Raw genomic sequence first — 19,824 nt, 5'->3', positions numbered from 1 at the left:
GGATTTCCCTCACAGCAGTCCAGGAGGGAGGGAAGGAAGAGGGCAGCTCTCATTTGGATCTGTGACAAAACTGTTGCTAAAAATTATTTGAAATAAGTGATAGGAAATCTTTATTAACTTAATATAGTATAGATGAGTGCTGCCAACTCAATTTTATCACAGATCTCACAAATATTTTGTGGTTTTCTCACAGCCCCATCTCCTGAAGTAATAGGATTGAGTTTCTCAGGACTTGTCTACATGGGAAAATTTACCAGCATAATTATACCACTATAATTATATAACTCCCCATGTGGATACTTTTATTCTGGAGTAAGAGTGTTAGAGTCTGAGGCCAGAAGAGACCACTAGGTCATCTAGTTTGACCTCCTGTATGTAACAGACTACAAACATCATCCAGCATCCTTATGCTAAACCCAGCCACTGAAATGAAACCAAAGTGCTACAGCCCACAGTAGACTAAGACTGTTATGTGTGTCAAGCAGAGAATAGGAGGGACTGAGATGCACCAGTGCTCGAGGCCCCTGCAGTGGTGGGGAAATGATAAAGTGAGATATACCCAGATAATCCTGGCAAGTGACACATGCTCCCATGCAGAAGAGAGACAAGGTCACTGCCAATCTGACCTTGGAGAAAATTCCTTCCCACCCCACATAGGGTGATCACTTGGAGCCTGAGCATGTGAGGAAGAGCCAGTTAGTACCTGTGAGAGAGAGAAGGCTCGGTGCTACCTCAGAGCTCTGGCCTACCCTTCCCAATGTCCCATTTCCAGCTATGGCTATCCCTGATGCTTCAGAGGAAGGAGATTAAAATGTAACCCTTCTGCCAGTTGGAGCTGGCAGCAACCAGGGCTGGGTTCAATATCTATGGGTTCCTTTTCAACAATACAACACAGAACCGGCTCAAGCCCCCACCCAGTAACCTGCGAACATTACACACTACCCCTGGGCGCCTCTGAAAGGCAGTACTTCCCCACTTGCAAGCACAAAGTCTGAGTGTAGAAACGTTTAATGAAAGGAGGGAAGTCACCTGACATTAATTAGGGAAAATACCACAAGCAGGACTCATAATCATAAAACTGTGAGCAGGACACCCTCATGTCTTCTGCCTCATGTTCTTGAGTTCTACAACCAAAAGTTCCTTTTCTGTGCCCCGCTCTGCTCCCTCACCATACCCCACTCACTGTGGTTCTCCTTGGTCAGTGAGGACCCAGGGTCCAGAGGTGCATCTGTGTGAGTTCACCTCCCACATGGGGAAGAAAGCACCCTGTTTGCTCTGCCCATCTGAGTACTTGCTCTGGCTGGCTGGCTGCCAGCCACTGTTCTTCTTCGCTGGCCGCCTTGTCACCTGCTCGTTCCACTCTCCGGTCGCCACCTGCCTCTCTGCTGTGACCTCTGCAGGTCAGTCTCTTGAGAGTCCACCCAACTTTCAGTGATTATCAGCGCTTAGATTTTCAGCTCTTTGTGATGCAAGCTGGGCAGAAATGCTGTCCCACCACAAGTGTTTTCAGCTCTAGTGAGCACTTTGCATAACAAAAACTGGTATTGGAACCTATTTAGCTCTATTTTTGAATAGTGGAGAGGAACACTTTAAACCAAGGACCCTTAGAAAGAGTCCACACTCCTGTCTGGGACACCTGTCTCCATTCCTATTATTTTCACAGGGATCTGGCAGTCAAGCCCCTGGCTTAGCAAGTCTCTTTCAGCTGAGGGTGACCCCTCAATTGGGACAGACTCAGCAGAGTTCTGTCCCCCTTTACTCATACAATAAAAAAGATAACATTGATAACATTTCACTATCCCTCCATTCAGTACTAAAGTGATTCGTAACTCAACACCAGCCAAATTTGATCACTTGGAGCTACACAGCTCCTGTCTGCTGGATACCTATGCAGAGTAGGTGTGTTCACGTAAATACAGTTTGCTCCTGAAGTCTCTCCTCATCCCCAACTAATTGTCAGGGGCGAGTTCATTCAGATCCTGCTTACATCTAAAAAAACCAAACAAACCCAAACCTTCGCGCAATACATTAGAGGGAAAAATCCCTTCCTGATTCCTGCCAGTGGCCAGCTGAAACACTGAAGCATCAGCTTTAGGAATATGAGACGTAACTGTAAGTGAGCGGCAGGGCTGTTGAGTGCTGCCCAGGATATCACAAGCAATCTTGTCATACAACTACACTCAAAAATTTGTGCAGTTAGCTTAAAACTAATTAAGCTGATTGCCCCCACAACTCCTAATTGGAGACTGTTGCAGAACTTCACCTGTCTGATGCTTCTCATGGAGATTTTTTGGGGTAGACAAGCCCTCAGCTAGTTTCTGGTCCTCTTGGTATTGGAGGGAAAACTTGACAACGTGAACCTCAATGACAAAAAAAAAAAAAAAAAAAAAAAGGCAAATAAAAAGAACCTAACATTTATTATTTTTAAAAATGTCATGATTTTTGGAGGCTTGTCTTATGGAATGAAATCCAGTGCCTTTGAAGGCAATGGGAGTTTTGCCAGGATTTCACCATGATTATTTTGAATGCTTGGGTCAGGCTTGTTTGATGTGTTTTGTAGCATTTTATATTAAAACATATTATCTGCCTCTCCTAAAACACTTTTTATAGAGCTAATGGAAATCAGGTGTCTCAGAGTAGTAAAGAACTATTTTAACATTATTTGTAAAGTTTTCTGGTGGAGAATATTCTGATAACCCTTCCAGATTTTAATTTGATACCTGATGTGCTAGCCATAATAAGCATTTCAGGTGCTCCAGAGTGAGACCTCTGCTGATCTTGGATAGCTTTTTGCTATGGAAAGAATTCAAGATTTTGGGCCCCAATCTTGCAAATGTTTATGTATGTGCTTAATTTTGCACATGAGAAGTCCTATTGACCACAAGTACTTAAAGTTAAGCTATGTGCATAAGTGTTGCAGGATCAGGATCTTTAACTTCATATCTGATCTGTCTCTTTATAGCCTTCATATAATACATTTTTTGAACTGTTAAGAAAAGTCTCATTGTGAGAACTTTCTTCACAACAATGAAAGTACTAGAAATACCCAAAAGGAAATTGTACCTATTTTTTAAATAGAAGTAGAACATAAGTTACCCTGACCTCTAAATAACATTCAAGGTTTGTCAACGGGGCATATATTTTTACCAGAAATACTGCTGAAAGAAGAATGGGCCTCTTCACCTTGAATTGTCCCTTAGAATATGTGTTAACTACTTATGCTAAACTATCTGTTCACTCTTGTATTTAGCTGTAACACTCTGGATATGTCTACCCAGCAATGTAAGCCTGCCCTAGGATTAGTGGGACTCGTCAGTTGACCCATGTCAGGGAACCATGGGATTGAGCATCTACACTGTATTTTAACCCTAGGTTAAAGATTTTCTGACCCATGCTTGAAGCTAGGGCTCTGGCGTCCAATCTGCAGTGTACAGACCAAAGTCAAAGTAACCATATCCCAGAGTGCCTAGTGCGCCCCCCGCAGTGTCGACACTCTAGCCCTACAACTGGGTTGCACTGTGGGAAAACTCTACTGCCCATCTTGTTTCCTAACTGACAGTGCTATTGATGGGACTCAGGAGCACATGAGTTCATAAACTGCATAATTAGCTCCTTTGGTGGCTGTCTCAATATAATGACTGCAATTTGAGAAGGCTTTATACTGCACTACCATCTAATCTGAGAATTGGGCCCCCACCGCATCCTGGGAGGCAGGGATAAGGGATCCCCAGGAGGCTGTAGGGAAGTTTTGGGGCTGGCTCCCATTCACCACCCTCACAATACATGCTGCCTGGACATCTCTGCACACACAGCCCCAAGGAAGGCGGCGGTGGGGTGTGTGTGTGTGGATGAGTGGGAGCAAGGGACAGAGAGCAGAATGGGACCAAGAGGCTGCCCTGCAAGGAGGGGGAGCGGCAGGGCTCCCAGATCAGCACAGCTGGGGGAGGAATGACCCCCAATATCCTTAGACAGTCTGCGAACCCCAGATTGAGAACCATGCAATAAAAGACATTACTTCACCCACCATCTCTCTCTCTATTGGAAGGCATAGACATTTAAGTTGAAACCACAAAGATTTCTCATAGTGGGATAATGTCTTGCATCTCAGTCTTTCAGGTAATTATTTTCTTTTCAATAGTTTCTTCTGAACACTAGCCAGTTTTTTGTCTGTGGTGTTGCAAGAGAGTTCTTCCTTGGTCCTTTGTTATATTTTGGCCTGAAGTAAGGAAGCAGTTAGTGGGGATTAAATTGGTCTCTTTACTAGTTTATTTAAACTAGCTCTGAAAATATAACCACTCTCACCATCTTGCTTTCTTCTCTTTTTTCCATTTGTCATCTAAGCCCTTTCTGATGTTCAAGTAGGTATGGAGCAGTAACAATCTGGAAAGATCTTGCCCATTTAGGAAAGCTAAGTCCCTGTTCTATATCAGGAAACAGAGTAAGGCCCTAAAGCGCCTTCACACCTCTAGTCAATGTAATAGTATGCTGCTACTCTATCTTCAAAAGTAGAAAATGTGCCTTGTCTTCTCAGAGTTAATTGCACTCCATAGAGGGGATGATATTAGGAAAAGAAAGAATGGAAAACTCAGCTTTAGAAATGTACAAAGCCACTGCCTGGAGTAAAGTTTTCACATTCCACACACACAGTTCTGGCCTCAATGATTTCTGCATTTGGCTGCAGGATTCATAACCCACTCCAAGAACAGCATAAACAGTTTTTCAGTATTCAGTTATATATTTAATTAAAGTCCAAAGTTCATGGTCATGTAACTCTCTTTACAGTTATTAGACTTGTTAGAACTAGTAATCTGGATTTGTAGCAGTCTTCCAATCCCAGATTGGAAACTTTGTTTTCCCTGTTAGTTAAGGAAGTTTCTGAGGTTCTGAGCTGCTGCAACCTAACCACCTCCTCTCGAAGCTGGTTGAAGAATCAAGCATTTTCGTCTTGTTCACATAGTATGTGGTACCTGAAGATTTTTTATTTAAAATAAATATTTAAGATATAAAATAATTAACAGAACATAGCTTTACACTTTTAATATGGATTTGAAGAGTAAACCAAATTTTACCCAGGACCTTGAACTTGGAGATGTTGTATTTACTTTTGGAAAATGGGATAAAACCAGACATACCAAACCCATGAAAAAAAGACAGAAATTGGGCTTGTTTTTGGCTTAAGTGGCTTGTGAATTGCTTGTTGGCTAGTAGCTTATTGCTTGTTTGGCTTGTAGCTTGTTGCTTCTTCTTTTTTTTTTATTGGCTCCCAGCAAGCAGGGGCAAAGGGGGGGCAAGCACGGGAAAGGGGGGGAGAGAGTCAAGGATGCACAACGGGCCCACCACAGTCCCAGGCTGCTTACCTGGGGGATCTAGTCACATAGTGTGTTGGGTGGGGTTCTTAGGGCTTGTTTTGGCCTTGTTTTGAAATGGAATTAGCTTGATTTTTGGCTTATTGTGAAAGTCGGGGTGCTTATTTACTGCGTGAAAGTTGGCAACTGTGCATAAAACCCCAAACCAGAACAGAAAGCTATAATTGAGTGGGGAGAACTGGGGCATCTGGGGATCTAACAGCACTGGAGTTGGGTGAAGGAAATATAGACTGCTGCAAACAAAGATTGTGTGTTTTGCTGATGAGATTGCAAAACATGTTTGCACAGGGCCTTCTGGCCAAGTTGCTAGAGCATTTATTTAAACTCACACATGTATCTGCTACATGTGAAGCTCCTATGAACTAGCTGTTAAAAAGACTTAATTACTTTCTTATTTTAAAAAGCAGGTAGAGGCTCTTAAGTGAGGATGGAGGGAGATGATAGCTGATTGAGGGAATACATGACTTTCTAGAAAAAGTAATTTTTGTCAAAAATACTGCTTTTTTTTCTGGCAGAGAGAGGAGTAGAAGATGGAGGAGCTGAATAGGGATCTCTCTTCCCTCACCTCATGTCCCCAGTAGTTATTGTGATGGCATCTGTATAACTGACCTCTGAAATGATCTGCCTGATGAATTGGGAAGTTATTAATAGTTACTTCGTAATTTAAAAACAGCTGCCTGGGCTGAACAGACGTCACCACTAGTGTCCTCAATAAGGGGCAGCTGAAGAGCTAACCTTTTTCTATGGGGTGCCAGCATTGAGGCGTAAGTAGAGCACACTCAGGGTTGCATCAGTGGATGTTTGCAATGTAGTGTCAGAAAATGTTTCTCTGACGCATTTGGCTCCCAGCTGTAAACTCTGGGGGTTCCCAGTTGCTGCTGTGCATACCCGGCTCTCCCTGCCGTGCTCCCTGCCACAAGGGGAGCAGACTGACACCGGCAGACTGCGACTCGCAGGGGGGCACGGCTGAGTGTCCCGTGTGCCCGGGGTCCTGCGGCACAAACTTCCCGTAGAACTGCAGCCCCTTCCCCAGTTCCCCTCCGCGACTCTTCTCCCAACCAGGGAGCTTCGCTCCGCCTCCCGGCCCCTCCGCCTCCCGCGCATTGGTGGCTGGCGGGAGAGGGGGCCGGGCTCCGGGCTCCGCTCGGCTTGTTTGTGTCTGTTCTACGGCTCCCCCGCCCTCGGGCGCTTCGCTTTAGCCTTGGCCTCGCCGCTGCCTTTGGCAGAGGGCGCCGCTGTCTGCAGAGGGGAGCTGGCTGCGCGCTCCCAGCCTGACCCGCGCTGTCCCTCCCGCAGGCATGAGGCTGGCGGCCACGGCCAGCCACAACCAGGCGTACGCAGTGCAGGGGCTGCTGTGCAACCACGGCACGAGCCGGGGTCGTAAGGTAAAGGTGGGGTGCTCGGGGTGGCCAGGCAACAAAGCGCGGGGGGAGGCTGTTTTCGTGACTGGTGTCACTTGTTTTGTTTGGTTTGTGCTGGGGTAGCTGGACAGTCCCTTGGCTCACCTGTGGGCTTCGCTTTGCCTTTTGTGGGCTACATGTTCTGCCTGTTCTCCGCCAAGCCTAGGTATGCACGTCCTTTCAATGCCCCCTCCCTCGCGGAAGGGAGAGCCTCCCAGGTTGTGTGCTGCTTGCGCCTGTCCGCTTGTTTCCTAGTGGCTTGGTGTGTAACTGACGGGTGACTACAGCTAGGTGCAACAAAAAGACATTCAGAATTGGAAAATCGAGGCTGGAAAACCAGGACCAACATCCTATTACACTGTGGAGTGGCTTCCAAAGGGAAGTTGTGAAAGCCCCATCATTGGAGTTATTAAAAAGTGCCCAAAGCCAATCCCTGGAGATGCACTGTAGGGAACCATCCTTCACTGACCAGGAGGTTGACTAGGTTATGTAATAGGGCTCTTCTTTATCCTTTTCCTGTGATATACAAGCACACTGGCTGTTGATTCAGATTTGTCATTAGTCTTCAGAGTTAATATACAGGTGGAATGCTTCTCAGCGCTCTTTAAAAACAAACAAAGCCACTAGGTAATTTCCTCCTTTGGATTTTCCAGTGTGCCAGTCTTTCCTGCATGTGTCTCAGATTATTAGCTTTTTGGGGCAGTGACTGTTGTCTTGTCAATTCTAAGTAAATAATATTGTTCCAGACCAGGGAACTTAACTGGGTCATATTTGCATGTGTAGGTTTATGTATTAGATATTAAGATACTGAACTTAAATAACTTTAAGATAATGACATAAAGCAGCACTGTCCAGAAAATATGACGGTAAAGATTGGTGCTTCATATTCAGAATTAAGTTTTCTGGTTTATTATTTGTGTTGCAGTCTTAATAGTATTTAAACTTTGTTTATTGCCTTCCAAAAGTATGCTGCTTCCCCCTAGTCTCCTTTCCCCTTCCTTAAAGCTACTGGTATTACAAGTTTTCCTTTGGAGCTGCTCCAGTGATCTTAATACATATTTATAAACTATTTTTAACATGCATATTACAGAGATGGCACAGAAGGTTTAGATACTGGTCCTTTTTAATCCAAGCCATTTGTGATCTGAGTTAATTTGAAACCAAGTGGAAACAGGTTGTGGTCTTGGTATAGTTCCATCACAAACCCAACTTCTTATAAACTTGTGCCAGCCTTTTACTAGAGAGGGGGAGTATGCTGGCATAACAGAAGTGCCATGGCTAAAACTTTATTTAGTTATATCTCCAGATGTCTATGTTAATATTTAATCTTAGAGGAGCCAAAAACCCCTATCAAACCCGATCAAAGTTATGCATCTTCACGTAGCTGAATTTGACATACTTAGATCTACTTACCGCGCTGTCTTCACTGTGATAAGTCGACGGCTGATGCTCTCCCGTCAACTCCACCTGCGCCTCTCGCCCTGGTGGAGTACTGAAGTGAATGGGAGCACGCTCAGCAGTCGATTTATCGTGTCTAGACTAGACGCGATAAGTGGACCCCTATTGGATCGATAGCTGCCCATCGATCCAGCGGGTAATATAGACAAACCTTTAGGAGCCTAAATCACTTGGATGCTTTTGGAAATGTGACCCTAAAAAAGTAGAAAAGATGCTAAAAAAGTATTTTTAATGTAGGCATGAAAGTATACCAATATAAGGTGATTCTCCATAAAAAGTGAATCCCGACAAAACTTAATTCTAGTCAAAATCATTCCTCTTGGAAATAAAATGTATTTGGCTCTTCTTAAAGACTGCTTCGTTTCTTTAGAACTTGTGATTTTTGAGGTGATTATGTCTGTATCCAGTGGCATTGGTACTTCATGAGGACGCAAAGAGTTGGATGATAATTAATACTAATGTGGTTGAGTGAAGCAAATTATATTCCCACTCTCCCTACAATTTGTGAGGAAGTGTTCTGCTGTTTACATTGTGTAAATACACAAATGTATCTTTCCCAGACTTGAAACATTTGACATTGTTACCGTACTCAAGGTAAAGAGACTGTGCATGACATCAGGGAAACAAACTGCAGACTGGTTTGTGGATGGTTTTCAGCTCATGAAAATGAGTAAGTTATTGCAAATTAACAATTGATAACAGTACACTATCTGGTACATCACTCTGGTGACAGAACTATAACTGAGTATTGAGAGAGATTTTTATGGTAACAAGGGCAAATACAGCAGTGCTTTAATAGTTGGTAACCAGTGATGAGAACCAGTGGTCAGAGAAGATATGATAGAGTGAGTGCAAGTGTTGTAGCGATAGCTAGAGTTGAGGTGGTCTAGGCATTCCCATTCTAAAGGCCCTGTTTCATTTGCTCATAACTTCAGCCTTTTGGGATGAAATTTCCCATGTTTGGTCTTTGTCTAGGGGCAATGTGTTTTGTTTTAATGAGAGTAGAAATACATACTTTCTCCAAGTATTACACAGTTGTGACTTTTTTGGGAACATCTCTAATAATAAAGCAGCAAGACCTTGGAGCAGAACCCTGAAACTTGGTAGGAAGATAGCTCTTGGGCAGGAGAGGTGCCTTTTGTGTCTAAACTAAAAATGGTTTGATTTGGCAGTTTTGGGGCATTGAAAAGCCATATGTAGTTTGCAGGCACATGGTAGTTTTCTAACACTGGAATAATTATTTTCCAGCATTTTAAATGAAAGTGAGCTGCATGTGTGGATGTAGAATTTTGATATATGATTAAAACAAATGTACTAAACAAAATGTATCGAATGAGGCAGGGTGTGGTGAGAGAAGAGTGGTTATTCGGAAACCTAATTAATGTTGTGCACCTGCTGCATTAATTGTGCACCATTCAGCCTTCACTTTGAGGGCCAGATGCTCAGCTAGCATACATTTGCATAAACAAATTTCCACCAGCTGAAAAACTTGCCCTGAGAGAGTCAGTCCATGGAAGGGGACCTTCTCTATGATGTTGGGCAAGTCACTTAAGGTACATCTATGCTGCAATCCAAGGTGTAATTGTAGCATGGGTAGACATACCCATGCTAGCATGGCTAAAAATAGCATTGTAGATGCAATGGCATAGACTTCAGTTTGGGCTGTATGAATATGCTGGGGACCTTGAGTACATACTCACATTGCTAGCCTGCACCTCAGCCTATGCCCCTGTGTCTATACTGCTAGTTTTACCTGTTAAGTGTGGATATGTCTAGCCATGCTGCATTTATACCTTGGACACCAGTATAGGCATAGTCTCTCTCTCTCGGTTTTTCGGCTGTAAAATCAGGACAATAGGTACTTCACACAACACCTCAGTGAAATAATGGATATCTTCATTAGATGTGATTCACACAGATACTACAGTAATGGAGGCTGTGACCCAAGAACTCTCTAATGCTAACTGGCAAGAGAGTTACAGGAATGTCCTGATTCTGGAATATACATTCTGGTTCACCAAACAATGTCATGGGAGGTGTTAAATGAAGGACAGGGTCACTCTGGTCATTAATATCATTGTGAATTGTAAGCACAGATACTGTGTAAGGAGTTGTGTGTGTGTGTGTGTGTATATATATATATATATACTGCAAATATGTTCTTAGAGTCTAGGTATGAGTCAACTGCAGAAATGAAAAAGATTTCTGTCAGACAAGACGTTTTGTTCACAGTGGATGCACACTTACATACAAAGTTATTGAAGAGATGTGAAGCTAACAGAGAGAGAACACAAAGAGTAGCTGGGGGTGGCTATGCTGTCTCTGAGTACAAGCAATAAACTTTGGGGGTATAAGTAGAACACAAAGATACCCCCTTATCCTGCACAAAGAAAGTAAACAATGTGTTTACCTTCATGAAAATGGGATCTCAGCCAACCGTGGCTGAAAAAAGCTGCAGAGGACTTCCGGGGTGAGAAATGTCTTTAGACATGAGGTTAACCTGTTTAGTTAAGTTTAGTCTCTAGAAAGCATGTTGTTTTATTTTTATATGTAACTGTTTGTTTCCTATATTCTTACTGTCACTTGAGTCTTAAGTCTTTGATGATAAACTTTATTCTTGTTTTCTCTCTCTCTCTCTCTCTATATATATATATAAATGCTGTGATATTAAGCTAGGTGCTGATCCTGAGTTGAATTGTGCAAGCTGGTGTGTGCACTGTTCCCTTGGGGACAGCAGACCTGGTATTAATGTGAGTGTTCAGTGGATAAGGGGCTGGACACTACAGAGAAATGCTTCAAAGGGATTCTGGGACCAGGGTGCACCTATTGTTAAACTGTGAGGCAAAGTAAGGACAGGCAGAGCCAAGAGGAGATTGTGCTAGTGGCTAATGGGCTGGTGGTGTCAGGGAGCTGACACCCAGTTAAGCACAAGCAAGACTCCTTCATGCTGGAGGCAGTCCAAGGTACTCTGAGAACTGTCACAGGAGCTATGTAAATTTCATAGGTAGAGTGAGGTTCGACTCCTGTGTGATGTATATTGTAATGCACAAGGAGGTAAAGCTAAGGTGGCATTTTGTGACTTTCAGTGCTTAACTTTGCAACGTTAACATGCTTTTAAGATAGAGCAGACGTGACAGATGAAGAGATTTGCTATTGCTTATTTATATTGAAGTAGCACCGAAAGGCCCCAGTCATGGTTGGTATCATATTGTGCTAGATGCTGAACAAACACAGTCCATATCCCAAATAGTTTAGAGTAACTGGGATCATAAGTCATCATAGGAGAATTGCATGTTGGGGAGGGATTTGAAGGAGGAGAAAGTAGTAACTTTACAGTTAGATCGGGAGGGATTTCTATGGAGAAGAGAAGAATATGGGTGGGAGACAGTTGGGGAGGTGAGGACAGGATACTTGAACTCAATGTGGTGGAAATGGAGGCCTAATGAAAAGCTTCTGAGACTGGAGTGACATGTTGGAGCTACAGGAAAGGCCTTTATGAGAAGGGGATCATTCTAAGGGTACATCTACACTACAGGGGGGAGTCGATTTAAGATACACAAATTCAGCTATGTGAATAGCGTAGCTGAATTCGACGTATCGCAGCCGACTTACCCCGCTGTGAGGACGGCGGCAAAATCGACTTCTGCGGCTTTCTGTCAGCGGCGCTTACTCCCACCTCCGCTGGTGGAGTAAGAGTGCCGATTCGGGGATCGATTGTCGTGTCCCGACGGGACGTGATAAATCGATCCCTGAGAGGTCGATTTCTACCCGCCGATTCAGGCGGGTAGTGTAGACCTAGCCTAAGTGTTAGTAAGAGACTGAAATTTACCTTGTCAGTGTAGTATTTGAAACATTGGATACAGGGAAAATCTGAGTTAGATACAAGTGGTGATGAATATCAGAATGGAAACTGATTTTTTTTGTTTAAGTACACAATTTAAGGTCTAAAGGTACAGTAGAACCTCAGCATTACGAACTGACCAGTCAGCCACACACCTCATTTGGAACCAGAAGTCTGCAATCAGGCAGTAGCAGAGATTTAAAAAAAAAAAAAAGCAACTACAGTCCAGTACTGTTAAATGTAAACTACTAAAAAAATAAAGGGAAAGCAGCATTTTTCTTCTGCATAGTAAAGTTTCAAAACTGTATTAAGTCAATGTTCAGTTGTAAACTTTTGAAAGAACAACCATAATGTTTTGTTCAGAGTTACAAACAGCCTCCAATCTTGAGATGTTTGCAACTCTGAGTTTCTGCTGTGACCTGTGTGGTATCTGAGATCCTCACAGTCTAACACGGCTGCTACTCTGAAACAGTCTCTAGTGCAGGGGTTGGCAACGTTCGGCACGCGGCTCGCCAGGGTAAGCACCCTGGCAGGCCGGGCCAGTTTTATTTACCTGCTGACGCGGCAGGTTTGGCCGATCGCGGCCTCCACTGGCCGCGGTTCGCCGTCCCGGGCTAGTGGGGGCGGCGAGAAGCCGCGGCCAGCACATCGCTCACCCGCGCCACTTCTCGCCGCCCCCACTGGCCCGGGACGGCAAACCGCGGCCAGTGGGCACCGCGATCGGCCAAACCTGCCGCGTCAGCAGGTAAATAAAACTGGCCCGGCCCGCCAGGGTGCTTACCCTGGCGAGCCGCGTGCCGAACGTTGCCGACCCCTGCTCTAGTGTGTGTATTCTCAAAAAATCCTGCAAGTGCTGCTATTTTTACTTTACAGATGGGATCTGAGGCACAGAGACACTAAGTGGCCCATAGTCACAGAAGAAGTCTGTGCCAGAGCAGATTTGAACCCAGGTCTCTCAAGCCCTAACCACAGGGCCATCCTACCTCTCCCTTGTAGTGCTTTTTAAAAAGTTATGTTACATGAAGGTGTTTTCTCTCTTTAATTAAAAACAGCTATGTAAATAAACCTTCTTCCTGCAGCATAATCATTATGTTATGAGGGGACAAGAAAGTTGAAGATCAGGACTTGATGATATATTTTAGACTGTATTGGGCAAAATAAATTAGTAAGCTTATGAGTCTCAGATTGTAGAACTTTGAGACTTTCTTCCTGTAATTGTTCTGGGAAGGGAAAAGACTAAAATTTAGTTGTCCAAGAAGATTTTTCTCCTGTTGTGTGTGAGTTGGAAGCTAGGTTTAGAGACATCTGTTAAATTAAATGTTACATAAAGACCTTTTTATTTTCTCATTGTCACTTGGATGTAATATCTTTCTTTAATTTATCAGTGTATGGTGGCCAGGACAAGAAGTAGCTGGTGTCTGTGGGGTAAGATCCTTTGGAGGATATAAATTCAGCCCAACTCTGACACACGTCGTATTACAGATTTAGTTGACAAGTGTAACATGTTTTTGAACCTTGTGACCTGCAGTAGGAAAAGGCTCCATCACAAGCCTTATCCTTCCATGTAAGATTTGAAAAGATTAGTGGTAAGGACACCTTTTAGTTAACCCTTTCCCCAAGTATAACTCAAGAAATGAAAACATCTGATTTAAGAAGAGGCAGATTAGACAAATAGAATCTTGAGATCACATAAGGGTACCATGGACAAGGGTCAGTATTAATTCACTCTGCAGTCTGAAGCTTGTTTGTAGCTTTTTTCTATTAGGGAAAAGTTCAGGAACTGTAATTGATGGATAAAGTTACTAGACTTTTCAAGACAGATCAAGGTTATTATAAACAAGTCACAAGCACCAGTCTTGCTTATTATTGGTCTTTTTTTTCTTGTATTTGAATAATATTTCTGTTTGTGTAAATTCATTGCATGTAAATGAAAGCTTAGGCAGCAACTTATCTAAAATAAGACCAGTTTACTTCTAGGAGCCACATTCTCCCCTAAAATAACACGGGTTTTTTATCCACGAAAGCTTATGCCCAAATAAATCTGTTAGTCTTTAAGGTGCCACCGGACTCCTCATTGTTTTTGTGGATACAGACTAACATGGCTACCCCCGATACCATTTTCCCCTAAGAACATCCAAGTAATTCCCTTTGAAGTACATGGTTGTTACCTGGATACTGAGAGGATAACTGGGCCTCAAAATTCCCAGGTGTAACAGATTTAATATTAAGCTTCCTTCAGTTGAGCAGGTAGAATAAAAATAACCAGTGGTTGTGATATGGATAACTCTAATCTCTTAGGTATTGAGATAAATTGTCTGTGTTTCAGCAAAAGTTTTGTGGTAAACTGTTCTTCTTCAGGTTGGATGCATTTACCTGTCTTTCTCTCTGTCAACTTAAATAGCTCATTAACGTCTCTTAAGTTTTTGTTTGCTTGCTTTTTATTTGCAGATACCTTTAGCGATTCACACACATCACTAAGGTTGAAAAAAACAATTGGGTTAAGGTTATAGCTGTTTCATTTCCTGACAGATGCACAGAGATTGGTATGTTGGTTTACTGCAGATGTGCAGAGGTGCATCAATCTCATTTTGCATCAGTGACATATCACATGACTGGCTGCTGTGTACTGAACAAATTGTTCTGGACACTCTGCCAAGTATTTTATGCAAAATTAAGGTTTTCAGTGAAGCAGGTTTTATTGTTTTTAACCAGAGCAGTATGATATACCGTAAACAAGTATGGTTAGTTATGAAGCATGAGTAGAAAAATAACTGCATGAGTACAGAGTGTACCACTAAAACAAGCTCAGCTCTGTTTGTTTGGTGAATTTTTTTCTTCCTTGAAGCCACAGCTGAATTGTTTATAGCTGAAAACTGAGATGGTGTAATTCTCTTTTCTAGGAACTTGGAATTAGAATTCCTAGACCACTGGGACATGGACCAAGCAGATTCATCCCAGAGAAGGAGGTATGTTGTTTGCAAGTACACAGTGAGCTGTATGCTTTTAAGGTAAAGTCATGTAGGACCCACATGGTTTTAGAACAGCTGTTGATCTGCAAAATATTTTGCACACTGTTGATCATAATAAATCAGCATCTGACTGGCAATGGTTCTGCTAAACTAGAAAGCAGTAATGGCCATGTGGAATTCTGGAATTTCATGGCACTTTTACACAACCATATTTTACAAAAGAAAAGCAGAGTTGTTTTTCGTAGTGATAATAACTTGCCCTGTCCCATATGCAGTATTCAAATGTGGGCTGGCTCCTCTTACTGGTCCACAAAGGAGCCTCTATCCCAGGGGTGGGCAAACTTTTTGACCTGAGAGCCACATCTGGAAATAGAAGTTGTATGACCGGCCATGAATGCTCACAAAATTGGAGTTGGGGTGCAGGAGAGGGTGAAGGCTCTGGTTTGGGGTGTGGGCTCTGGGGTGGGGCCAGAAATGAGGAGTTCAGGGTGCGGGAGGGGCCTCCAGTGAGGGGGGGCAGTGAGGGCTTCATCTGGGGGTGCGGGCTTTGGGGTGGGGCTGGGGATGATGAGTTTAGGGTGTAGGAGGGTGCTCCGGGCTGGCACCGAAGGGTTTGGAGGATAGGAGGGGGATCAGGGCTGGGGCAGGAGGTTGGCATGCGGGAAGGGGTGCAGGCTCTGGCTGGGGGTGCGGACTCTGGGATGGGGCTGGGGATGAGAGGTTTGGGGTGCAGGAGGGGCTCTGGGCTGGGATCGAGGGGTTTGGAGTGCGGGAAGGGGGATCAGGGCTCTGGCAGGGGGTTGGGGTCCGGAAGGGGTGCAGGCTCCGGGCGGCATTTACCTCAAGCAGCTCCCAGAAGCAGCAGCATGTCCCTACGCGGAGGCACAGCTAGGTGGCTCTTCATGCTACCCTATCTGCAGGCACCGCCCCTGCGGTTCCTGGTCAGTGGGAGCTGCGGGGCTGGCGCTTGGGCAGCATGCAGAGCGGAGCCCCCTGGCTGCCCCTACATGTAGGAGCCGGAGGGAGGCCATGCCGCTGCTTCTGTGAGCCGCTTGGAGTGGCCCCCAACCCTGCTCCTCAGCTGGAACGCCGGAGCAGGGCAAGCCCCAGACCCTGCTCCCCAGCCAGAGCTTGAGGGCTGGATTAAAACGGCTGGCGGGCCGTAGTTTGTCACCCCTGCTCTATCCCTTAGTTCTGGTGATGGTTGTTATTTTTCTCATGAGCTCTTAAACTTTTGTTCATTTGGAGAACTGGTATCATTCCTTCAGCTCAAAGAGCATGTGATAGAGCTCTTTCAGTGCTGCTCCATGAATGGATTGGCAGGAGAGACTGGTGTAACAAGAGGATTTATTGATGTGACTGTGGTCAGTTTTCTGAGAAGTTTGAAGTCTTAATCCTGGGTTTCCCAGGTAGCACTTAACTTTTTTTTTTTCTTAACTAACATTTACGCCTTTTATAGATACTATGATTACCCCTCACTACACTCAGCTGTGTTTGCTGCTTTTTTCTGCACTGGCTAAGCTATGCTCTGAGAGTAGTGTGAACTGGCCCTGCCAGAGATACACGTATTCTTATTACCTACATGCAATCTGAATTTCAGGGCTCCACCTTAAAATGTCACATGCAATACCCTCATATTTAACTAGGATTTCAAAAGAAACTTACTAAACATTAGATTCACAGTTAGCAGAATGGACCCCCAAAACCTAATTGGGGCTTCTGAGAACTATGTGATATAAATATTTAATCATAATTTTGTTGATTATATTTTGGAAAACCGTTTCTAAAGCCCTCTTTTTAATTCAATCAGATTCTTCAAGTGGGAAATGAAGATGCCCAGATGCATACATTGTTTGCAGATTCTTTTGCTACTTTGGGCCGTTTGGACAACATCACCTTAGTGATGGTTTTCCACCCGCAGTATCTAGGAAGCTTTCTGAAAACTCAGCACTATCTACTGCAGATGGATGGCCCATTGCCTCTTCATTACCGACACTACATAGGGATAATGGTATGTTGGAGTGCAGAGCAGCAAGCACAAATAGCCATTTTGGCAACTTTCTTTAATCCTTTTTACAACAGATGTTAACTACATTTTGTTGTTTCAGCTGAGGGAAGGCCTTTCAACGTATGTTAAGGGAAATGCCGGAGTAATTACCTAAAGTATTTTGTGTTTTATAGAACACTATCTTTGTTTTCTTTTCTAAATACAGTTTTATGAGATCAGTGCTTACGGTCTAAATGCTCATGCTTTCAAAAAGAATGGGAGGAGGAAAAAGATAATCTTAGTGTCATATGAATAGGAAGATTATTTTGCCATCAGATTCCTATGTACCTCAAATCTGTTTTTTAAGCCAGGCTTTTAACAATCTGTGTCTTGTCCAGCATACCTCTATATAAATAACTTTATCATTGTCAGAATTTCATAATCTTCAGATTCTAACCAAATTTCCTGTTAGATTCCAAAATTGTCATAATTAACTGTTACAGGTGTAGATTGTAGTCTCCACTGTGCCAATGCAGCAGTCTGTGTCCATTTAAGTTTTCTTGAAACTCTGAGCCTTATCTAAACTAGCAATGGAAATTGTTATTCTTTGAGTAAACCATGTGTAATCACCTTCCTTACTGGAAAAGTGCCAGTTTTTCTGGCTTTTACCGACAGAACTTTAGAATCAGCTTCCCACAAGCCAATTTTAGATTAGATTTTAAAGATGCAAAATCAAAACACTGTTACGGTGAATATGAATGAAAGATGTTCAGTTGTATATTCTTAAGAGGAATAATTGAAACAAGCTACAGTGTTAATCATAAGTTGTTTTAATTACAGATTTTGACCAGTGCAAAATCTTACATGTAATGATGATTTGCATCATTGCTACGAGCTAATTTGCAAAGATTCTTTTGCATTATTATTTATTTTTTCCTTCTAGGCTGCAGCAAGACATCAGTGCTCCTATCTAGTTAACCTCCATGTTAATGACTTCCTTCATGTTGGAGGAGACCCCAAATGGCTGAATGGCCTAGAGAATGCACCTCACAAACTGCAAAATTTAGGAGAATTGAATAAAATATTGGCTCATCGGCCCTGGCTTATCACCAAAGAGCATATTGAGGTTAGTCTTCTCTTATGCAACATCTTACGCATCCTTACTACATTAAATGCAGTCTAAATTTCATGGGGCTGAGGAGGAAGCTCATTTTTTTCCTAGTGGCTTTATTTACATTTTGTAGCTGAAGTACTGTAATCGTTATGGAAATGACATATCATGAACTCAAAATAATTACTGGTCTCATCTCACTGAGTAGAGTTCTTATTTAGAAAGCAGTTCTACTGGTACTTTGGAAGAACTGCATGTTAATGTACTACAGTGTGACTCTAGCAGCCCTGCTATATAACCCTCAGTAGGATGGACATGTGTTACTTAAAATGTGATGGTACGTCACTGGCATATAGCACCTGATTTTGTAGGCTCTACTTGGGGCTGTGTGGAGCCCATGTTTAAAATGGCTGAGGCGCTGAGTGATCCAACTTGAGACTTAAAAGTAGAGGGTGCATGTTCAGATACGTACCTTCTTAAAACAAGATTATTATACATTTCTCTTGAATTTAGGATTTTCAAGATGGTGTTAGGGCATTAGAATAGGTGAAGATCAGCACATTTTAACTGAATTATTGAAAACTATGTATTTTGAACCTAGAGACTCCGGTCTACTGTATATGCATCTGAAATGTACATATTTCTCTTCCGATTCCATGACACTCTCACACTTAAGCAACTTTTTAAAAGCAAATTTTATATATAAAAACAATAGTAGCAATAACCTGAAGTATAATGCTCTCCTTCTAAAGCCACTCTCTGCCTCCCTGCCTAACAGCTGCTGTTTTAGAGCAGCTCTTCCTGCTGCTGCTTTTCACTCACCAGAGAAAGGAGGGAGTGTGTTACTTTCTCTGAGAAACATCTGCCAGGTGGGGAAGCAGAGGCTGGCCTTGCAGGAGGGGAAGAAGCATACTCTTTGCAAAGGCTAAGAACTTCCCACTTGTTCCTGTCTGAAAGGGAAGCTGGGGTTTAAAGCGTCCTGTGAGTGACTGATAATTCCTCCCATGTGGAGCCACTGGGGAAGATGGAGTCTTGAGCCCTGTTTCACCTCCAGACTTTCTTTAGGCAGCTTATTCGCCAGGCAGGGCCGGCTCCAGGCACCAGCTTCTCAAGCAGGTGCTTGGGGCGGCGGCTCCGGAGAGGGGCGGCACGTCCAGGTATTCGGCGGATGGTCCCTCACTCCGCCTGGGAGCGAAGGACCTCCCGCCGAATTGCTGCCGCAGATCGCGATCGCGGCTTTTTTGTTTGTTTGTTTGTTTGTTTTGGCTGCTTCGGGTGGCCAAAACCCTGGAGCCGGCCCTGTCACCAGGAACTGCCTGGGGCTTTCCGAGATTGCAGAGATGGGCTAAAACCATCCAATTTCTGCCTGTGCAAGCCGAACTTGAAGGTTTGAGTGGAAGCGTTGTTTTATTAATGGTGTGAAATTGAAAAACCAGCCAGCCCGACTTTAGTGGAAACCTGAAAGCAAAATGAAGCCACTTCAACTGATCCAAATGCTATTTTTTGGCAAAAAGTCATCTGCTATTTGGCTTACCCATGTGACCTCATTACCACAGCTCCCTTCCTTCTTCTATCAATGGCTTATCAGTAATAAAACCAGCAATGCAAGGATTGATTGTGGCAGTATTATGGGGTGTGGGAAGGAGGGAGGTATTAGTCTCTTGAAATTAATAATATAATGAGGATGTGGCC

The 19,824-nt window shown here is 43.5% G+C and overlaps 2 protein-coding genes and 1 long non-coding RNA gene across 12 annotated transcripts in view; 1 reads left to right on the top strand and 2 right to left on the bottom strand.

Annotated features, from left to right (window-relative positions):
• The window catches only part of ARMC2 (armadillo repeat containing 2), a 157,971-nt gene that overhangs the window by 8,422 nt on the left and 129,725 nt on the right, over positions 1–19,824 (bottom strand). The gene's annotated exons all lie outside the window — the stretch shown is intronic.
• The window catches only part of SESN1 (sestrin 1), a 117,200-nt gene that overhangs the window by 89,880 nt on the left and 7,496 nt on the right, over positions 1–19,824 (top strand). For 3 of the 10 annotated variants that reach the window (XM_005287652.5, XM_005287651.5, XM_005287648.5), the window contains exons 2-4: positions 14,966–15,031; positions 16,845–17,045; positions 17,965–18,147. In XM_005287652.5, coding sequence (XP_005287709.1) covers positions 14,966–15,031; positions 16,845–17,045; positions 17,965–18,147 — 450 coding nt within the window. Of the gene's footprint in view, positions 1–6,242; positions 6,752–7,263; positions 7,394–14,965; positions 15,032–16,844; positions 17,046–17,964; positions 18,148–19,824 lie in introns of those variants that run through there. The other 7 variants (XM_065590202.1, XM_024102500.3, XM_042857676.2 and 4 more) reach the window with 5 other exon arrangements.
• Positions 2,386–8,752, bottom strand: LOC135982629 (uncharacterized). The gene is made up of 3 exons (XR_010600084.1): positions 8,180–8,752; positions 6,872–7,053; positions 2,386–4,967 (listed from the first exon to the last, which is right to left on the bottom strand). It is a non-coding gene; the product is annotated as an uncharacterized LOC135982629 (long non-coding RNA).

Source organism: Chrysemys picta, chromosome 3, assembly GCF_011386835.1.
Source record: "Chrysemys picta bellii isolate R12L10 chromosome 3, ASM1138683v2, whole genome shotgun sequence".
Classification (NCBI taxonomy): domain Eukaryota; kingdom Metazoa; phylum Chordata; order Testudines; family Emydidae; genus Chrysemys; species Chrysemys picta.
The sequence above is the reverse complement of the archived record's forward strand: the minus strand, read 5'-3'. Positions and strand labels throughout refer to the sequence as shown.